Source organism: Coregonus clupeaformis, chromosome 17, assembly GCF_020615455.1.
Source record: "Coregonus clupeaformis isolate EN_2021a chromosome 17, ASM2061545v1, whole genome shotgun sequence".
NCBI lineage: Eukaryota > Metazoa > Chordata > Actinopteri > Salmoniformes > Salmonidae > Coregonus > Coregonus clupeaformis.
The window spans coordinates 65,555,675-65,579,031 of NC_059208.1; the positions used below are offsets into that span (position 1 = coordinate 65,555,675).

The 23,357-nt window shown below is 46.5% G+C and overlaps 1 protein-coding gene across 1 annotated transcript in view; it reads right to left on the reverse strand.

The window, feature by feature from the left end:
• The window catches only part of gabbr1b (gamma-aminobutyric acid (GABA) B receptor, 1b), a 261,260-nt gene that overhangs the window by 59,770 nt on the left and 178,133 nt on the right, over nucleotides 1–23,357 (reverse strand). The window contains exon 15 of the mRNA XM_041903830.2: nucleotides 3,531–3,608. Coding sequence (XP_041759764.1) covers nucleotides 3,531–3,608 — 78 coding nt within the window. The remainder of the gene's footprint in view (nucleotides 1–3,530; nucleotides 3,609–23,357) is intronic.

Genomic DNA, 23,357 nt, shown 5'->3' on the forward strand with positions numbered 1-23,357 from the left:
AAAATTTGACATACCAATTAGATCTGTCTAAAAATACTTGAATCAGTTATAGAAGCCATTTGCCTTTATGGTTGCTAGGTCTGGGGTCCGATCACCAACCAAGAATTCACAACATTTGACAAACACCAAATTGAGACTCTGAATTATGCTAAAATATCCTCTGTGTACAATGTAAAACACCAAATAGTGCATGCAGAGCAGAATTTGGCCGATACAGCTAATTATCAAAATTATCAAAAAGCCATTAAATTCTACAACCACCTAAAATGAAGCGATTCCCTAACCTTCCATAACAAAGCCATCACCTACAGAGAGATTAACCTGGAGAAGAGTCCCCTAAGCAAGCTGGTCCTGGGGCTCTGTTCACAAACACAAACAGACCCCACAAAGCCCCAGGAAAGCAACATAATTATACCCAACAATTAGACCCAACCAAATCATGAGAAAACAGAAAGATAATTACTTACATTTTACATTTTTACTTGACACATTGGAAAGAATTGACCAAATAACAGAGCAAACTGGAATGCTATTTGGCCCTAAACAGAGAGTGTACAGTGGCAGAATACCTGACCACTGTGACTGACCCAAAATTAGCAAAAGCTTTGTACAGACTCAGTGAGCATGACTTTGCTATTGAGAAAGGCCGCCGTAGGCAGAACTGGCTCTCAAGAGAAGACAGGCTATGTGCACACTGCCCACAAAATGAGGTGGAAACTGAGCTGCACTTCCTAACCTCCTGCCAAATGTATGACCATATTAGAGACACAAACTCACAAAGAATTCGAAAACAAATACAATTTTGATCAACTCCCATATCTATTGGGTGAAACTACCACAGTGTGAAATCACAGCAGCAAGATTTGTGACCTGTTGCCACAAGGAAAGGGCAACCAGTGAAGAACAAACACCATTGTAAATACAACCCATATTTATGTTTATTTATTTTCCCTTTTGTACTTTAATTATTTGCACATCGTTACAACACTGTATATAGACATAATATGACATTTTAAATGTCTTTATTCCTTTGGAACTTTTGTGAGTGTAATGTTTACTGTTCATTTTTGATAGTTTATTTCACTTTTGTTTATTGTCTATTTCACTTGCTTTGGCAATGTTAACATATGTTTCCCATGCCAATAAAGCCCTTTGAATTGAGAGAGGAGCCATATGGCCAATCAGTGAGGCCCACCATTCACACCCTTCTATCCAGTAGGAAGTCACAGCTCTACACAGTTACCATGGCGCCAATCTGTCCAGCATCACTTTAAATAACAATTTAATTAAAAAGGTAAACACTCATCAAAACCATGCTGAAAGGAACAAAAGCCTCATTAGTGTTAGTTTACTGAATGAGGCATTTTAGTTTTTTTAATTATTTGAATCAAACACTGATATAGAATTCCTAATACAACACTGTCTCCCAATACAACACTGTCTCCCAATAAAACACTGTCTCCCAATAAAACACTGTCTCCCAATACAACACTGTCTCCCAATACAACACTGTCTCCCAATAAAACACTGTCTCCCAATACAACACTGTCTCCCAATACAACACTGTCTCCCAATACAACACTGTCTCCCAATACAACACTGTCTCCCAATAGAACACTGTCTCCCAATAAAACACTGTCTCCCAATACAACACTGTCTCCCAATACAACACTGTCTCCCAATAAAACACTGTCTCCCAATAAAACACTGTCTCCCAATACAACACTGTCTCCCAATACAACACTGTCTCCCAATACAACACTGTCTCCCAATACAACACTGACTCCCAATACAACACTGACTCCCAATACAACACTGACTCCCAATACAACACTGTCTCCCAATACAACACTTGTGATGCAACCTTGGTTCCACAGTAGAATGCACAAAACCACTTTTCTTAAACCATTAGGCACTGTTAGTTAAATGTGCATCTTTTCAGTGTTCACGGAGGCAGAACTGACACTGACTGCATCCCAAATAGCACCCTATTCCCTATATAGTGCACTACTTTTGACCAAGGCCCAAAGGGAATAGGGTGCCATTTGGGACGCATCCTTGAACACAGACGTAAACACAAAGCTAGCTACCCGGCCATGCTGATTAGACCACATTTACATTTACAGAGCAGAGCCACACCATCCCATTCCCCCATTCCACAAAGTCAAGGTCATGGATTCGGCTCCAGTTAAATTGCGTCTGAGATTGCCTCTGCCTTCATTTTGTTTTGACTGTCAAGCAGCATCTTCCATTCTCTTCCTGTCATCGCTCTGAACCGGTCGTCATGTTTAATTAGAAAATGAAATGAAATAATATCACTCTTCCGAGATATAACACATGGTCCTATCACTGTGCCTACTCAAGTTATGCTCAGTATAAAGTACTGGCAGTTTACATAGAAGCCCCATCAGTTTTAGTGTGCGTTTCAGAGTGTTTTTCAGTGTGTGTGTGTGTGTGTGTGTGTGTGTGTGTGTGTGTTTTTTGTCGAGCTGTGCAAACTGTCCGGATCGGAGCATTGCTGTTTTCACCGACGACATGATAAATAAAACCTGACTGATTGATTGATGAACATTCTTAGCCAACCCTGCTAGTGGAGGGAAGGAGAGAAGGGGGGAGCGAGAGAGAGAGAGAGAGAGAGAGAGAGAGAGAGAGAGAGAGAGAGAGAGAGAGAGAGAGAGAGAGAGGGAGAGTGTTTGTGTGTGAGAGAGGGAGGGGAGAGGGAGAGGGAGAGAGAGAGGGGGAGAAAGAGAGAGAAATAAAGAGGGAGAGAGAGTGTTTGTGTGTGAGAGAGGGAGAGGGAGAGGGAGGGGGAGAGAGAGAGGGGGAGAGGTAGATGTTTTTATATAAACTACCACCGTACCTCACGTATCTGTTAACATTCTGAAATACAAGCTATCAGACACAGTCTCAGGGATGGCTAACCGCCATTGGACTCTGGAGCAGTGGAAACGCGTTCTCTGGAGTGAGGAATCACGCTTCACCATCTGGCAGTCCAACGGACAAATCTGGGTTTGGTGGATGCCAGAAGAACGCTACCTGCCCCAATGCATAGTGCCAACTGTAAAGTTTGGTGGAGGATGATTAATGGCCTGGGGCTGTTTTTTATGGTTCGGGCTAGGCCCCTTAGTTCCAGTGAAGGGAAATATTAATGCTACAGCATACAATGACATTCTAGGCGATTCTGTGCTTCCAACTTTGTGGCAACAGTTTGGGGAAGGCCCTTTCATGTTTCAGCATGACAATGCCCCTGTGCACAAAGTGAGGTCCATACAGAAATGGTTTGTCGAGATCGGTGTGGAAGAACTTGACTTGCCTGCACAGAGCCCTGTCCTCAACCCCATCGAACACCTTTGGGATGAATGGGAACGCCGACTGTGAGCCAGGCCTAATCACCCAACATCAGTGCCCGACCTCACTAATGCTCTTGTGGCTGAACGGAAGCAAGTCCCCGCAGCAATGTTTGATTTGTTTAACACTTTTCTGGTTACTACATGATTCCATATGTGTATATATATATGAATGTGACTCACCTATCCACTTGTCATTCCCATACCAGGATAGATTGCCTTTAGTACTGTCGTAGTATCCAATCTTCTTATAGCTGCCTCCTGTGCAGGGAGGAGAGAGAGAGACAGAGAGAAAAAATGTAGAACAATTAGACACCCTACAACCCACACCTACACACTGGTGTATCAATCTGATTGATGGGTTGTGTTGTGCAGTAAGCAGGCTCAGGTGTATAACTGTGGCTCCTTCCACCTTCAAAGAATAGGCAAGAGGACCAACCATGGAGAATAGTAAGACACTTTATTATTTCTATAACTAAGCTACATTGTTTGTCCTCATGTGTCTGTGCATGTTTTTCAGTATAAAGTACTCTGCAGCCACTTAGTGTGGACACCAGGTGAGACCACACACAGATTCCTGTTGAACACTGTCTCTTTAACTACCTTATTTTCTCAATAACAATCTCTCTCCTTCACTTCATCCCTCTCCCCCACTTCTCCCTAAATCCTATAGGTTATATCAGCTGTGTCGGTGAACCCCTCGCGCATCTGAACTGACTGACACAGAGGGCACAGCATGTTCAGAGGTGAGAGGTCACTTGATCGGGTCAACAGGAAGTATTATTAAAGAGATGCTTTACATTGAAATACAGAGAGAGATGTAGTAGTCTCAGAGTTAATGATCCAAGGTCAGTTTTTGCATTTCACCTCCTGATGATTATGATGACTGACACTGTTAGAATAATATATATATTTTTTTTTTAAACACAAGGCTTAATCATGCTATCTCTCTCTCTCTCTCCATCTGTCTCTTGTCTGCAGGTATGTTTTGATGTGAGAGAGGATGCCAACCCCCAGTCCCGTCATCGCCAACTCACCCGCTCTTAAGATAACCTTTCGGGCCGACTGGGGGCCCAAGGCCGGTTAGGAGACACCGCTAGAGTCACTATTATGTCATTGTGATGAACTGAGAGAATATGAAGTTTAGTAGCACTGTAGTTCCTGAATCATTATGCTGTCTTCCCTAGTAGCACTGTAGTTCATGAATCATTATGCTGCCTTCCCTCCTCTTTCTTCCTCTGTTTTTATAATGCGCGCCAGATGTGCATTGAAGTACATATTGAACTTGTATTTATAATATAATATTACAATTATAATGTTTATAATGCATGTATTATGTATTTATAACACTTGGATAATGAACTTCTTTCAATAAAAGCGTTTCACATTCTCTACTGGTTGAAATTAGGTCTCTCATTTGATGAAATACCACACCTCTCCTGTGTCCTCAGATCCGTGCAGATGAAGGAAATTAGATATTGAGATGAACCTGTTTTAGAGTATTTACATGATTCATAGGAAGTGTATTGTATTGTTTTATTTTTAATTTTTATTCTGGTTCTGTATATATGAATTATAAATCAGCCTTTAACTAGTTAAATCATGTGTTCTAGTCTACTGCAGAATTACAATGTGTAACCGTTGATGTCCCAGGACCAGGATCGTTAAACACTGTTGAAGTGTATAATTGCATTACATACATGCTGACACGGCATCATTCAAAGACTGGCGTTTGATACTCCTGGTAATGGATATGACTGAAAAATTATGTCTCACAGACATTCATATCTGAACCGTACCTTTATTTACCAAAGTAAAGTATATGATCAGTGAATATATTCTATTTACAGGCTACAATGTGGGGAACTCATGCACGGTAATAACTACATGTAGATACGACTTGCATCCTTGGTGTAACCGGTGTGAAATGGCTAGCTAGTTAGCGGTGCGCGCTACAAGCGTTTCAATCGGTGACGTCACTCCACGCTCTGACACCTTGAAGTAGTTGTTTCCCCATTGCTCTGCAAGGGCCGCTGCTTTTTGTGGAGCGACGGGTAACGGTGCTTCGAGGGTGACTGTTGTCGATGTGTGCAGAGGGTCCCTGGTTCAAGCCCAGGTAAGGGGCGAGGAGAGGGACGGAAGCTAAACTGATACATTGGCACAATAAAGTTAGGTTCATAGCTAGGTTCGTAGCTAGCTAGCTAATATTGACATGATAATATTGACATGTAACAGTCGTGTGTGTAACAGTCATTTTATGCCATTTGATTAACTGGTGGAAGCCATTAAAACCCCTGTTCTGAACTAATATTTATAGATGTGCTCGTGGTAAAGGCTGGAGTGGAATGATGGGTCCATGTTTGATGGCATTCCATTTGTATCGTTCCGTCCATCATTATGAGCCCTCCTCCCTTCAACAGCCTCCACTGATGTATATTCCTTCCTCCCATTCCTCCAGCCAAATCACAGGTAGGCCGTTGCAAATATGAGCAAATAAGCCATTCTAGTGTGAAGTTAAATTCAATATGTTGTATTGACTCCTGTCCACACAGCGCCCACCCCAGGGAACATTATGACTCCTGTCCACACAGCGCCCACCCCAGGGAACATTATGACTCCTGTCCTCCTGTCCACACAGTGCCCACCCCAGGGAACATTATGACTCCTGTCCTCCTGTCCACACAGCGCCCACCCCAGGGAACATTATGACTCCTGTCCTCCTGTCCACACAGCGCCCACCTCAGGGAACATTATGACTCCTGTCCACACAGCGCCCACCCCAGGGAACATTATGACTCCTGTCCTCCTGTCCACACAGCGCCCACCTCAGGGAACATTATGACTCCTGTCCTCCTGTCCACACAGCGCCCACCCCAGGGAACATTATGACTCCTGTCCTCCTGTCCACACAGCGCCCACCTCAGGGAACATTATGACTCCTGTCCTCCTGTCCACACAGCGCCCACCCCAGGGAACATTATGACTCCTGTCCACACAGCGCCAACCCCAGGGAACATTATGACTCCTGTCCTCCTGTCCACACAGCGCCCACCCCAGGGAACATTATGACTCCTGTCCACACAGCGCCCACCCCAGGGAACATTATGACTCCTGTCCACACAGCGCCCACCCCAGGGAACATTATGACTCCTGTCCTCCTGTCCACACAGCGCCCACCTCAGGGAACATTATGACTCCTGTCCTCCTGTCCACACAGCGCCCACCCCAGGGAACATTATGACTCCTGTCCTCCTGTCCACACAGCGCCCACCCCAGGGAACATTATGACTCCTGTCCTCCTGTCCACACAGCACCCACCCCAGGGAACATTATGACTCCTGTCCACACAGCGCCCACCTCAGGGAACATTATGACTCCTGTCCACACAGCGCCCACCCCAGGGAACATTATGACTCCTGTCCACACAGCGCCCACCTCAGGGAACATTATGACTCCTGTCCACACAGCGCCCACCCCAGGGAACATTATGACTCCTGTCCTCCTGTCCACACAGCGCCCACCTCAGGGAACATTATGACTCCTGTCCACACAGCGCCCACCTCAGGGAACATTATGACTCCTGTCCACACAGCGCCCACCCCAGGGAACATTATGACTCCTGTCCACACAGTGCCCACCCCAGGGAACATTATGACTCCTGTCCTCCTGTCCACACAGCGCCCACCCCAGGGAACATTATGACTCCTGTCCACACAGCGCCCACCCCAGGGAACATTATGACTCCTGTCCACACAGTGCCCACCCCAGGGAACATTATGACTCCTGTCCTCCTGTCCACACAGCGCCCACCCCAGGGAACATTATGACTCCTGTCCTCCTGTCCACACAGTGCCCACCCCAGGGAACATTATGACTCCTGTCCTCCTGTCCACACAGCGCCCACCCCAGGGAACATTATGACTCCTGTCCTCCTGTCCACACAGCGCCAACCCCAGGGAACATTATGACTCCTGTCCTCCTGTCCACACAGCGCCCACCCCAGGGAACATTATGACTCCTGTCCTCCTGTCCACACAGCGCCCACCCCAGGGAACATTATGACTCCTGTCCACACAGCGCCCACCCCAGGGAACATTATGACTCCTGTCCACACAGCGCCCACCCCAGGGAACATTATGACTCCTGTCCTCCTGTCCACACAGCGCCCACCCCAGGGAACATTATGACTCCTGTCCACACAGCGCCAACCCCAGGGAACATTATGACTCCTGTCCTCCTGTCCACACAGCGCCCACCTCAGGGAACATTATGACTCCTGTCCACACAGCGCCCACCCCAGGGAACATTATGACTCCTGTCCACACAGCGCCCACCTCAGGGAACATTATGACTCCTGTCCACACAGCGCCCACCTCAGGGAACATTATGACTCCTGTCCACACAGCGCCCACCTCAGGGAACATTATGACTCCTGTCCACACAGCGCCCACCTCAGGGAACATTATGACTCCTGTCCACACAGCGCCCACCCCAGGGAACATTATGACTCCTGTCCTCCTGTCCACACAGCGCCCACCCCAGGGAACATTATGACTCCTGTCCTCCTGTCCACACAGCGCCAACCCCAGGGAACATTATGACTCCTGTCCACACAGCGCCCACCTCAGGGAACATTATGACTCCTGTCCACACAGCGCCCACCTCAGGGAACATTATGACTCCTGTCCACACAGCGCCCACCTCAGGGAACATTATGACTCCTGTCCTCCTGTCCACACAGCGCCCACCCCAGGGAACATTATGACTCCTGTCCTCCTGTCCACACAGTGCCCACCCCAGGGAACATTATGACTCCTGTCCTCCTGTCCACACAGCGCCAACCCCAGGGAACATTATGACTCCTGTCCACACAGCGCCCACCTCAGGGAACATTATGACTCCTGTCCTCCTGTCCACACAGCGCCCACCTCAGGGAACATTATGACTCCTGTCCACACAGCGCCCACCTCAGGGAACATTATGACTCCTGTCCACACAGCGCCCACCCCAGGGAACATTATGACTCCTGTCCTCCTGTCCACACAGCGCCCACCTCAGGGAACATTATGACTCCTGTCCACACAGCGCCCACCTCAGGGAACATTATGACTCCTGTCCTCCTGTCCACACAGCGCCCACCTCAGGGAACATTATGACTCCTGTCCACACAGCGCCCACCTCAGGGAACATTATGACTCCTGTCCACACAGCGCCCACCTCAGGGAACATTATGACTCCTGTCCACACAGCGCCCACCTCAGGGAACATTATGACTCCTGTCCTCCTGTCCACACAGCGCCCACCTCAGGGAACATTATGACTCCTGTCCACACAGCGCCCACCTCAGGGAACATTATGACTCCTGTCCACACAGCGCCAACCCCAGGGAACATTATGACTCCTGTCCACACAGCGCCCACCTCAGGGAACATTATGACTCCTGTCCTCCTGTCCACACAGCGCCCACCTCAGGGAACATTATGACTCCTGTCCTCCTGTCCACACAGCGCCCACCTCAGGGAACATTATGACTCCTGTCCTCCTGTCCACACAGCGCCCACCTCAGGGAACATTATGACTCCTGTCCTCCTGTCCACACAGCGCCCACCCCAGGGAACATTATGACTCCTGTCCACACAGCGCCCACCTCAGGGAACATTATGACTCCTGTCCACACAGCGCCCACCTCAGGGAACATTATGACTCCTGTCCACACAGTGCCCACCCCAGGGAACATATTGACTCCTGTCCACACAGCGCCCACCCCAGGGAACATTATGACTCCTGTCCTCCTGTCCACACAGTGCCCACCCCAGGGAACATTATGACTCCTGTCCACACAGTGCCCACCCCAGGGAACATTATGACTCCTGTCCTCCTGTCCACACAGCGCCCACCTCAGGGAACATTATGACTCCTGTCCTCCTGTCCACACAGCGCCCACCCCAGGGAACATATTGACTCCTGTCCACACAGCGCCCACCCCAGGGAACATTATGACTCCTGTCCTCCTGTCCACACAGTGCCCACCCCAGGGAACATTATGACTCCTGTCCTCCTGTCCACACAGTGCCCACCCCAGGGAACATTATGACTCCTGTCCACACAGCGCCCACCCCAGGGAACATTATGACTCCTGTCCTCCTGTCCACACAGCGCCCACCCCAGGGAACATTATGACTCCTGTCCTCCTGTCCACACAGCGCCCACCCCAGGGAACATATTGACTCCTGTCCACACAGCGCCCACCCCAGGGAACATTATGACTCCTGTCCTCCTGTCCACACAGCGCCCACCTCAGGGAACATTATGACTCCTGTCCTCCTGTCCACACAGTGCCCACCCCAGGGAACATTATGACTCCTGTCCACACAGCGCCCACCCCAGGGAACATTATGACTCCTGTCCACACAGCGCCCACCCCAGGGAACATTATGACTCCTGTCCTCCTGTCCACACAGCGCCCACCCCAGGGAACATTATGACTCCTGTCCTCCTGTCCACACAGCGCCCACCCCAGGGAACATTATGACTCCTGTCCTCCTGTCCACACAGCGCCCACCCCAGGGAACATTATGACTCCTGTCCTCCTGTCCACACAGCGCCCACCTCAGGGAACATTATGACTCCTGTCCTCCTGTCCACACAGTGCCCACCCCAGGGAACATTATGACTCCTGTCCACACAGCGCCCACCTCAGGGAACATTATGACTCCTGTCCACACAGCGCCCACCTCAGGGAACATTATGACTCCTGTCCACACAGCGCCCACCTCAGGGAACATTATGACTCCTGTCCACACAGCGCCCACCCCAGGGAACATTATGACTCCTGTCCACACAGCGCCCACCTCAGGGAACATTATGACTCCTGTCCTCCTGTCCACACAGCGCCCACCTCAGGGAACATTATGACTCCTGTCCTCCTGTCCACACAGCGCCCACCCCAGGGAACATTATGACTCCTGTCCTCCTGTCCACACAGCGCCCACCTCAGGGAACATTATGACTCCTGTCCACACAGCGCCCACCCCAGGGAACATTATGACTCCTGTCCACACAGCGCCCACCTCAGGGAACATTATGACTCCTGTCCTCCTGTCCACACAGCGCCCACCCCAGGGAACATTATGACTCCTGTCCTCCTGTCCACACAGTGCCCACCCCAGGGAACATATTGACTCCTGTCCACACAGCGCCCACCCCAGGGAACATTATGACTCCTGTCCTCCTGTCCACACAGTGCCCACCCCAGGGAACATTATGACTCCTGTCCTCCTGTCCACACAGTGCCCACCCCAGGGAACATTATGACTCCTGTCCACACAGCGCCCACCCCAGGGAACATTATGACTCCTGTCCTCCTGTCCACACAGTGCCCACCCCAGGGAACATTATGACTCCTGTCCACACAGCGCCCACCCCAGGGAACATTATGACTCCTGTCCTCCTGTCCACACAGCGCCCACCCCAGGGAACATTATGACTCCTGTCCTCCTGTCCACACAGCGCCCACCCCAGGGAACATATTGACTCCTGTCCACACAGTGCCCACCCCAGGGAACATTATGACTCCTGTCCACACAGCGCCCACCTCAGGGAACATTATGACTCCTGTCCTCCTGTCCACACAGCGCCCACCTCAGGGAACATTATGACTCCTGTCCTCCTGTCCACACAGCGCCCACCCCAGGGAACATTATGACTCCTGTCCACACAGCGCCCACCTCAGGGAACATTATGACTCCTGTCCTCCTGTCCACACAGTGCCCACCCCAGGGAACATTATGACTCCTGTCCACACAGTGCCCACCCCAGGGAACATTATGACTCCTGTCCACACAGCGCCCACCTCAGGGAACATTATGACTCCTGTCCTCCTGTCCACACAGCGCCCACCCCAGGGAACATTATGACTCCTGTCCTCCTGTCCACACAGCGCCCACCCCAGGGAACATTATGACTCCTGTCCACACAGCGCCCACCTCAGGGAACATTATGACTCCTGTCCACACAGCGCCCACCTCAGGGAACATTATGACTCCTGTCCACACAGCGCCCACCTCAGGGAACATTATGACTCCTGTCCACACAGCGCCCACCTCAGGGAACATTATGACTCCTGTCCACACAGCGCCCACCCCAGGGAACATTATGACTCCTGTCCTCCTGTCCACACAGCGCCCACCCCAGGGAACATTATGACTCCTGTCCACACAGCGCCCACCCCAGGGAACATTATGACTCCTGTCCTCCTGTCCACACAGCGCCCACCCCAGGGAACATTATGACTCCTGTCCTCCTGTCCACACAGTGCCCACCCCAGGGAACATTATGACTCCTGTCCACACAGCGCCCACCCCAGGGAACATTATGACTCCTGTCCTCCTGTCCACACAGCGCCCACCCCAGGGAACATTATGACTCCTGTCCACACAGCGCCCACCCCAGGGAACATTATGACTCCTGTCCTCCTGTCCACACAGCGCCCACCCCAGGGAACATTATGACTCCTGTCCACACAGCGCCCACCTCAGGGAACATTATGACTCCTGTCCTCCTGTCCACACAGCGCCCACCTCAGGGAACATTATGACTCCTGTCCTCCTGTCCACACAGCGCCCACCCCAGGGAACATTATGACTCCTGTCCTCCTGTCCACACAGCGCCCACCTCAGGGAACATTATGACTCCTGTCCTCCTGTCCACACAGCGCCCACCCCAGGGAACATTATGACTCCTGTCCACACAGCGCCCACCTCAGGGAACATTATGACTCCTGTCCTCCTGTCCACACAGCGCCCACCCCAGGGAACATTATGACTCCTGTCCTCCTGTCCACACAGCGCCAACCCCAGGGAACATTATGACTCCTGTCCACACAGCGCCCACCCCAGGGAACATTATGACTCCTGTCCTCCTGTCCACACAGCGCCCACCCCAGGGAACATTATGACTCCTGTCCTCCTGTCCACACAGCGCCCACCCCAGGGAACATTATGACTCCTGTCCTCCTGTCCACACAGCGCCCACCCCAGGGAACATATTGACTCCTGTCCACACAGCGCCCACCCCAGGGAACATTATGACTCCTGTCCTCCTGTCCACACAGCGCCCACCCCAGGGAACATTATGACTCCTGTCCTCCTGTCCACACAGTGCCCACCCCAGGGAACATTATGACTCCTGTCCACACAGCGCCCACCTCAGGGAACATTATGACTCCTGTCCTCCTGTCCACACAGCGCCCACCTCAGGGAACATTATGACTCCTGTCCTCCTGTCCACACAGCGCCCACCCCAGGGAACATTATGACTCCTGTCCACACAGCGCCCACCTCAGGGAACATTATGACTCCTGTCCTCCTGTCCACACAGTGCCCACCCCAGGGAACATTATGACTCCTGTCCACACAGTGCCCACCCCAGGGAACATTATGACTCCTGTCCACACAGCGCCCACCTCAGGGAACATTATGACTCCTGTCCTCCTGTCCACACAGCGCCCACCCCAGGGAACATTATGACTCCTGTCCTCCTGTCCACACAGCGCCCACCCCAGGGAACATTATGACTCCTGTCCACACAGCGCCCACCTCAGGGAACATTATGACTCCTGTCCACACAGCGCCCACCTCAGGGAACATTATGACTCCTGTCCACACAGCGCCCACCTCAGGGAACATTATGACTCCTGTCCACACAGCGCCCACCTCAGGGAACATTATGACTCCTGTCCACACAGCGCCCACCCCAGGGAACATTATGACTCCTGTCCTCCTGTCCACACAGCGCCCACCCCAGGGAACATTATGACTCCTGTCCACACAGCGCCCACCCCAGGGAACATTATGACTCCTGTCCTCCTGTCCACACAGCGCCCACCCCAGGGAACATTATGACTCCTGTCCTCCTGTCCACACAGTGCCCACCCCAGGGAACATTATGACTCCTGTCCACACAGCGCCCACCCCAGGGAACATTATGACTCCTGTCCTCCTGTCCACACAGCGCCCACCCCAGGGAACATTATGACTCCTGTCCACACAGCGCCCACCCCAGGGAACATTATGACTCCTGTCCTCCTGTCCACACAGCGCCCACCCCAGGGAACATTATGACTCCTGTCCACACAGCGCCCACCTCAGGGAACATTATGACTCCTGTCCTCCTGTCCACACAGCGCCCACCTCAGGGAACATTATGACTCCTGTCCTCCTGTCCACACAGCGCCCACCCCAGGGAACATTATGACTCCTGTCCTCCTGTCCACACAGCGCCCACCTCAGGGAACATTATGACTCCTGTCCTCCTGTCCACACAGCGCCCACCCCAGGGAACATTATGACTCCTGTCCACACAGCGCCCACCTCAGGGAACATTATGACTCCTGTCCTCCTGTCCACACAGCGCCCACCCCAGGGAACATTATGACTCCTGTCCTCCTGTCCACACAGCGCCCACCCCAGGGAACATTATGACTCCTGTCCTCCTGTCCACACAGCGCCCACCTCAGGGAACATTATGACAACACTACGCATGACAACACACATGGTGGAGCATGCTACTCCACGCTACTCTTCGCTACTCCTCGCTACTCTTCGCTACGCCATGCTACTCTTCACTACTCCTCGCTACTCCACGCTACTCTTCGCTACTCCACGCTACCCCACGCTACTCCTCGCTACCCCACGCTACTCCACGCTACGCTTCGCTACTCCACGCTACTCCACGCTACTCTTCGCTACTCCACGCTACTCCACGCTACTCCTCGCTACTCCACGCTACTCTTCGCTACTCCACGCTACTCCACGCTACTCTTCGCTACTCCACGCTACTCTTCGCTACTCCACGCTACTCTTCGCTACTCCACGCTACTCTTCGCTACTCCACGCTACTCCTCACTACTCCTCGCTACTCCACGCTACTCTTCGCTACTCCACGCTACTCTTCGCTACTCCACGCTACTCCACGCTACTCCTCACTACTCCTCGCTACTCCTCACTACTCCTCGCTACTCCACGCTACTCTTCGCTACTCCACGCTACTCCACGCTACTCCACGCTACTCCACGCTACTCTTCGCTACTCCACGCTACTCTTCGCTACTCCACGCTACGCTTCGCTACCCCACGCTACTCTTCGCTACTCCACGCTACTCCTCACTACTCCTCGCTACTCCACGCTACTCTTCGCTACTCCACGCTACTCCACACTACTCTTCGCTACTCCACGCTACCCCACGCTACTCCACGCTACTCTTCGCTACTCCACGCTACTTTTCGCTACTCCACGCTACTCTCCGCTACTCCACGCTACTCTTCGCTACTCCACGCTACTCCACGCTACTCCTCACTACTCCTCGCTACTCCACGCTACTCTTCGCTACTCCAAGCTACTCCACGCTACTCTTCGCTACTCCACGCTACTCTTCGCTACTCCACGCTACTCTTCGCTACTCCACGCTACTCTTCGCTACTCCACGCTACGCTTCGCTACCCCACGCTACTCTTCGCTACTCCACGCTACTCCTCGCTACTCCTCGCTACTCCACCCTACTCTTCGCTACTCCACGCTACTCCACGCTACTCTTCGCTACTCCACGCTACTCTTCGCTACTCCACGCTACCCCACGCTACTCTTCGCTACTCCACGCTACTCTTCGCTACTCCACGCTACTCCACGCTACTCCTCGATACTCCTCGCTACTCTTCGCTACTCCACGCTACTCTTCGCTACTCCACGCTACTCTTCGCTACTCCACGCTACTCCACGCTACTCTTCGCTACTCTTCGCTACCCCACGCTACTCCACGCTACTCCACGCTACTCCTCGCTACTCCTCGCTACTCTTCGCTACTCTTCGCTACTCCACGCTACTCTTCGCTACTCCACGCTACTCCACGCTACTCTTCGCTACTCCACGCTACTCCACGCTACTCTTCGCTACTCCACGCTACTCCACGCTACTCCTCGCTACTCCACGCTACTCCACGCTACTCCTCGCTACTCCTCGCTACTCTTCGCTACTCCACGCTACTCTTCGCTACTCCACGCTACTCTTCGCTACTCCACGCTACTCCACGCTACTCTTCGCAACTCCATGCTACTCTTCGCTACTCCTCGCTACTCCACGCCACTCTTCGCTACTCTTCGCTACTCCTCGCTACTCTTCGCTACTCCTCGCTACTCCATGCTACTCCACGCTACTCCTCGCTACTCTTTCGCTACTCCACACTACTCTTCGCTACTCCTCACTACTCCTCGCTACTCCTCACTACTCCATACTACTCCATACTACTCCAAGCTACTCCTCGCTACTCCTCACTACTCCATACTACTCCACGCTACTCTTCGCTACTCCACATTACTCTTCACTGGACCCTTTCTTTCTAAAACTAGCCGCTGAAATTGTCGCAACCCCTATTACTAGCCTGTTCAACCTCTCTTTCGTAACGTCTGAGATCCCCAGAGATTGGAAAGCTGCCGCGGTCATCCCCCTCTTCAAAGGGGGTGACACTCTAGATCCAAACTGTTACAGACCCATATCCATCCTGCCCTGCCTTTCGAACGTTTTTGAAAGCCAAGTTAACAAACAGATCACCGACCATTTAGAATCCCACCGTACCTTCTCCGCTATGCAATCCGGTTTCCGAGCTGGTCATGGTTGCACCTCAGCCACGCTCAAGGTCCTAAACGATATTATAACCGCGATCGATAATAGACAGTACTGTGCAGCCGTCTTCATCGACCTGGCCAAGGTTTTCGACTCTGTCAACCACCGCATTCTTATTGGCAGACTAAATAGCCTTGGTTTCTCAAATGACTGCCTCGCCTGGTTCACCAACTACTTCTCAGATAGAGTTCAATGTGTCAAATCGGAGGGCCTGTTGTCTGGACCTCTGGCAGTCTCTATGGGGGTGTCACAGGGTTCAATTCTTGGGCCGACTCTTTTCTCCGTGTATATCAATGATGTCTCTCTTGCTACTGGTGACTCTCAGATCCACCTCTACGCAGACGACACCATTTTGTATACATCTGGCCTTTCATTGGACACTGTGTTAACAAACCTCCAAACGAGCTTCAATGCCATACAACACTCCTTCTGTAGCCTCCAACTGCTCTTAAACACTAGTAAAACTAAATGCATGCTCTTCAATCGAACGCTGCTGGCACCCGCCCACCCGACTAGAATCACTACTCTCGACGGGTCTGTATGTGGACAACTACAAATACCTAGGTGTCTGGTTAGACTGTAAACTCTCCTTCCAGACTCACATTAAGAATCTCCAATCCAAAGTTAAATCTAGAATCGGCTTCCTATTTTGCAACAAAGCCTCCTTCACTCATGCTGCCAAACATGCCCTCGTAAAACTGACTATCCTACCGATCCTTGACTTCGGCGATGTCATTTACAAAATAGCCTCCAACACTCTACTCAGCAAATTGGATGTAGTCTATCACAGTGCCATCCGTTTTGTCACCAAAGCCCCATATACTACTCACCACTGTGACCTGTACTCTCTTGTTGGCTGGTCCTCACTACATATTCGCCGCCAAACCCACTGGCTCCAGGCCATCTATAAATCACTGTTAGGCAAATCCCCGCCTTATCTTAGCTCATTGGTCACCATAGCAGCACCCACCCGTAGTATGCGCTCCAACAGGTATATCTCACTGGTCATCCCCAAAGCCAACACCTCCTTTGGCCGCCATTCCTTCCAGTTCTCTGCTGCCAATGATCTCTCACATAATCTCTTGCACATCTATCATTCCAGTGTTAATACTAATTGTAATTATTTTGCACTATAGCTTATTTATTGCCTTACCTCCATAACTTGCTACATTTGCACACACTGCATATATATTTTCTGTTGTATTTTTGACTGTATGTTTTGTTTTGTTGTTGTTTTTAATCGCACTGTTTTGCTTCATCTTGGCCAGGTCGCAGTTGTAAATGAGAACTCAACTGGCTTACCTGGTTAAATAAAGGTAAAAAATAAATAAATAAAATAAAAATTCACTACTCAACGCTACTTTTCGCTACTCCGCACATCCACACTCACTGTGGGAGGAGGGGTGTGTGTGTGTGTGTGTGTGTGTGTGTGTGTGTGTGTGTGTGTGTGTGTGTGTGTGTGTGTGTGTATGGGTGTGTGGGTGTGTGTATGCATACGTATGTGTGTTGAACATTATCTCTGCCCAGGACCCTTCAACTGTGGACGAAGTCAGTCAAATGAGTAGATATGCAGTAGATATACAGTAGATATACAGTAGATATGCAGTAGATATCCAGTAGATATGCAGTAGATATACAGTAGATATGCAGTAGATATACAGTAGATATGCAGTAGATATGCAGTAGATATGCAGTAGATATACAGTAGATATGCAGTAAATATACAGTAGATATACAGTAGATATGCAATAGATATACAGTAGATATGCAGTAGATATACAGTAGATATGCAGTAGATATACAGTAGATATGCAGTAGATATGCAGTAGATATGCTGTAGATATGCAGTAGATATAAAGTAGATATGTAGTAGCTATGCAGTAGATATGCAGTCGATGTGCAGTAGATATACAGTACATATGCAGTAGACATACAGTAAATATGCAGTAGATATACAGTAGATATACAGTAGATAAGCAGTAACTTTACAGTAGATATACAGTAGATATGCAGTAGATATACAGTAGATATACAGTAGATATACAGTAGATATACAGTAGGTATTCATTAGATATGTAGTAGCTATGCAGTAGATATGCAGTATATATGCAGTAGATATACAGTACATATGCAGTAGATATAGAGTAAATATGCAGTAGATATGCAGTAGATATACAGTAGATATGCAGTAGATATACAGTAGATATGCAGTAGATATACAGTAGATATGCAGTAGATATACAGTAGATATTCATTAGATATGTAGTAGCTATGCAGTAGATATGCAGAAGGTATGCAGTAGATATACCGTACATATGCAGTAGATATACAGTAGATATACAGTAGATATACAGTAGATATGTGGTAGCTATACAGTAGATATACAGTAGATATACAGTAGATATGCAGTAGACATACAGTAGATATGCAGTAGATATACAGTAGATATGCAGTAGATATACAGTAGATATGCAGTAGATATACAGTAGATATGCAGTAGATATACAGTAGATATTCATTAGATATGTAGTAGCTATGCAGTAGATATGCAGTAGATATACAGTAGATATGCAGTAGATATGCAGTAAATATGCAGTAGTTATACAGTAGATATACAGTAGATGAGCAGTAGATATGCAGTAACTTTACAGTAGATATACAGTAGATATGCAGTAGATATACAGTAGATATACAGTAGATATACAGTAGCTATTCATTAGATATGTAGTAGCTATGCAGTAGATATGCTGTAGATATGCAGTAGATATACAGTACATTTGCAGTAGATATAGAGTAAATATACAGTAGATATGCAGTAGATATACAGTAGATATGCAGTAGATATACAGTAGATATTCATTAGATATGCAGTAGCTATGCAGTAGATATGCAGTAGATATATACAGTACATATGCAGTAGATACAGTAAATATGCAGTAGATATACAGTAGATATACAGTAGATAAGCAGTAGATATGCAGTAACTTTACAGTAGATGTACAGTAGATATGCAGTAGATATGCAGTAGATATGCAGTAGATATGCAATAACTTTACAGTAGATATACAGTAGATATGCAGTAGATATGCAGTATATATACAGTAGATAAGCAGTAAATATGCAGTAGATATGCAGTAACTTTACAGTAGATAAACAGTAGATATACAGTAAATATACAGTAGATATGCAGTAGATATGCAGTAACTTTACAGTAGATATACAGTAGATATACAGTAGATATGCAGTAGATATGCAGTAGATATACAGTAGATATGCAGTAGATATGCAGTAGATATACAGTAGATATGCAGTAGATATACAGTATATATGTAGTAGCTATGCAGTAGATATGCAGTCGATATGCAGTAGATATACAGTACATATGCAGTAGATATACAGTAAATATGCAGTAGATATACAGTATATATACAGTAGATAAGCAGTAACTTTACAGTAGATATACAGTAGATATGCAGTAGATATACAGTAGATATACAGTAGATATTCATTAGATATGTAGTAGCTATGCAGTAGATATGCAGTAGATATACAGTACATATGCAGTAGATATAGAGTAAATATGCAGTAGATATGCAGTAGATATACAGTAGATATGCAGTAGATATACAGTATATATGCAGTAGATATACAGTAGATATGCAGTAGATATACAGTAGATATGCAGTATATATACAGTAGATATTCATTAGATATGTAGTAGCTATGCAGTAGATATGCAGAAGGTATGCAGTAGATATACAGTACATATGCAGTAGATATACATTAGATATACAGTAGATATACAGTAGATATGTGGTAGCTATACAGTAGATATACAGTAGATATACAGTAGATATGCAGTAGACATACAGTTGATATGCAGTAGATATACAGTAGATATGCAGTAGATATACAGTAGATATGCAGTAGATATACAGTAGATATGCAGTAGATATACAGTAGATATTAATTAGATATGTAGTAGCTATGCAGTAGATATGCAGTAGATATAGAGTAGATATGCAGTAGATATGCAGTAAATATGCAGTAGATATACAGTAGATAAGCAGTAGATATGCAGTAACTTTACAGTAGATATAAAGTAGATATGCAGTAGATATACAGTAGATATACAGTAGATATACAGTACCTATTCATTAGATATGTAGTAGCTATGCAGTAGATATGCAGTAGATATGCAGTAGATATACAGTACATTTGCAGTAGATATAGAGTAAATATACAGTAGATATGCAGTAGATATACAGTAGATATTCATTAGATATGTAGTAGCTATGCAGTAGATATGCAGTAGATATGCAGTAGATATACAGTACATATGCAGTAGATACAGTAAATATAAAATATGCAGTAGATATACAGTAGATATACAGTAGATAAGCAGTAGATATGCAGTAACTTTACAGTAGATATACAGTAGATATGCAGTAGATATACAGTAGATATGCAGTACATATGCAATAACTTTACAGTAGATATACAGTAGATATGCAGTAGATATACAGTAGATATGCAGTAGATATGCAGTAGATATACAGTAGATAAGCAGTAAATATGCAGTAGATATGCAGTAACTTTACAGTAGATATACAGTAGATATGCAGTAAATATACAGTAGATATGCAGTAGATATACAGTAACTTTACAGTAGATATACAGTAGATATGCAGTAAATATACAGTAGATATGCAGTAGATATGCAGTAGATATACAGTATATATGCAGTAGATATGCAGCAGATAAACAGTAGATATGCAGTAACTTTACAGTAGATATGCAGTAGATATACAGTAGATATGCAGTAGATATGAAATAACTTTACAGTAGATATACAGTAGATATGCAGTAGATATACAGTAGATATGCAGTAGATATACAGTAGATATGCAGTAGAATTGCAGTAGCTTTGCAGTAGATAAGCAGTAGATATGCAGTAGATATACAGTAGATATGCAGTAGATATGCAGTAACTTTACAGTAGATATACAGTAGATATGCAGTAAATATACAGTAGATATGCAGTAGATATGCAGTAGGTATGCAGTAGATATGCAGTAACTTTACAGTAGATATGCAGTAGATATGCAGTAGATATGCAGTAGATATGCAGTAACTTTACAGTAGATATGCAGTAACGTTACAGTAGATATGCAGTAGATGTGCAGTAGATATGCAGTAGATATGCAGTAACTTTACAGTAGATATGCAGTAGTTATGCAGTAGTTATGCAGTAGATATACAGTAGATATACAGTAGATATGCAGTAGATATGCAGTAGATATACAGTAGATGTGCAGTAGATATACAGTAGATGTGCAGTAGATGTACAGTAGATATGCAGTAACTTTACAGTAGATATGCAGTAGATATGCAGTAGATATGCAGTAGATATGCAGTAGATATGCAGTAGATATGCAGTAGATATGAAATAACTTTACAGTAGATATGCAGTAGATATGCAGTAGATATGCAGTAGATATGCAGTAGATATGTAGTAGATATACAGTAGATATGCAGTAGGTATGCAGTAACTTTACAGTAGATATGCAGTAGATATGCAGTAGATATGCAGTAACTTTACAGTAGATATGCAGTAACTTTACAGTAGATATGCAGTAGATGTGCAGTAGATGTGCAGTAGATATGCAGTAGATATGCAGTAGATATGCAGTAGATATGCAGTAGATATGCAGTAGATATACAGTAGATATACAGTAGATATGCAGTAGATGTGCAGTAGATATGCAGTAGATATGCAGTAACTTTACAGTAGATATGCAGTAGATATGCAGTAGATATGCAGTAGATATGCAGTAGATATGTAGTAGATATACAGTAGATATGCAGTGGATATGCAGTAGTTATGCAGTAGTTATGCAGTAGATATGCAGTAGATATGAAGTAACTTTACAGTAGATATGCAGTAGATATGCAGTAGATATGCAGTAGATATGTAGTAGATATACAGTAGATATGCAGTGGATATGCAGTAGTTATGCAGTAGTTATGTAGTAGATATGCAGTAGATATGCAGTAGATATGCAGTAACTTTACAGTAGATATGCAGTAGATATGCAGTAGATATGCAGTAGATATGCAGTAGATATGCAGTAGTTATGCAGTAGATATACAGTAGATATGCAGTAGATATGCAGTAGATATGCAGTAGTTATGCAGTAGATATACAGTAGATATGCAGTAGATATGCAGTAGTTATGCAGTAGATATGCAGTAGATATGCAGTAGATATGCAGTAGTTATGCAGTAGATATACAGTAGATATGCAGTAGTTATGCAGTAGATATGCAGTAGATATACAGTAGATATGCAGTAGATATGCAGTAGATATACACTAGATATACAGTAGATATGCAGTAGTTATGCAGTAGATATACAGTAGATATACAGTAGATATGCAGTAGATATGCAGTAGATATGCAGTAGATATGCAGTAGATATACAGTAGACATGCAGTAGATATGCAATAGTTATGCAGTAGATATACAGTAGATATGCAGTAGATATGCAGTAGATATGCAGTAGATATGCAGTAGTTATGCAGTAGATATACAGTAGATATACAGTGGATATGCAGTAGATATGCAGTAGATATACACTAGATATACAGTAGATATACAGTAGATATGCAGTAGATATGTAGTAGATATGCAGTAGATATACAGTAGATATGCAGTAGATATGTAGTAGTTATGCAGTATATATGCAGTAGATATACAGTAGATATACAGTAGATATGCAGTAGATATGCAGTAGATATGCAGTAGTTATGCAGTAGATATACAGTAGATATACAGTAGATATGCAGTAGATATACAGTAGATATACAGTAGATATGCAGTAGATATGCAGTAGTTATGCAGTAGATATGCAGTAGTTATGCAGTAGATATACAGTAGATATGCAGTAGTTATGCAGTAGATATACAGTAGATATGCAGTAGATATGCAGTAGATATGCAGTAGTTATGCAGTAGATATACAGTAGATATGCAGTAGATATACAGTAGTTATGCAGTAGATATACAGTAGATATGCAGTAGATATGCAGTAGTTATGCAGTAGATATGCAGTAGTTATGCAGTAGATATGCAGTAGTTATGCAGTAGTTATGCAGTAGATATACAGTAGATATGCAGTAGATATGCAGTAGATATGCAGTAGATATGCAGTAGATATGCAGTAGATATACAGTAGATATGCAGTAGATATGCAGTAGTTATGCAGTAGATATGCAGTAGATATACAGTAGATATGCAGTAGATATGCAGTAGATATACAGTAGATATACAGTAGAT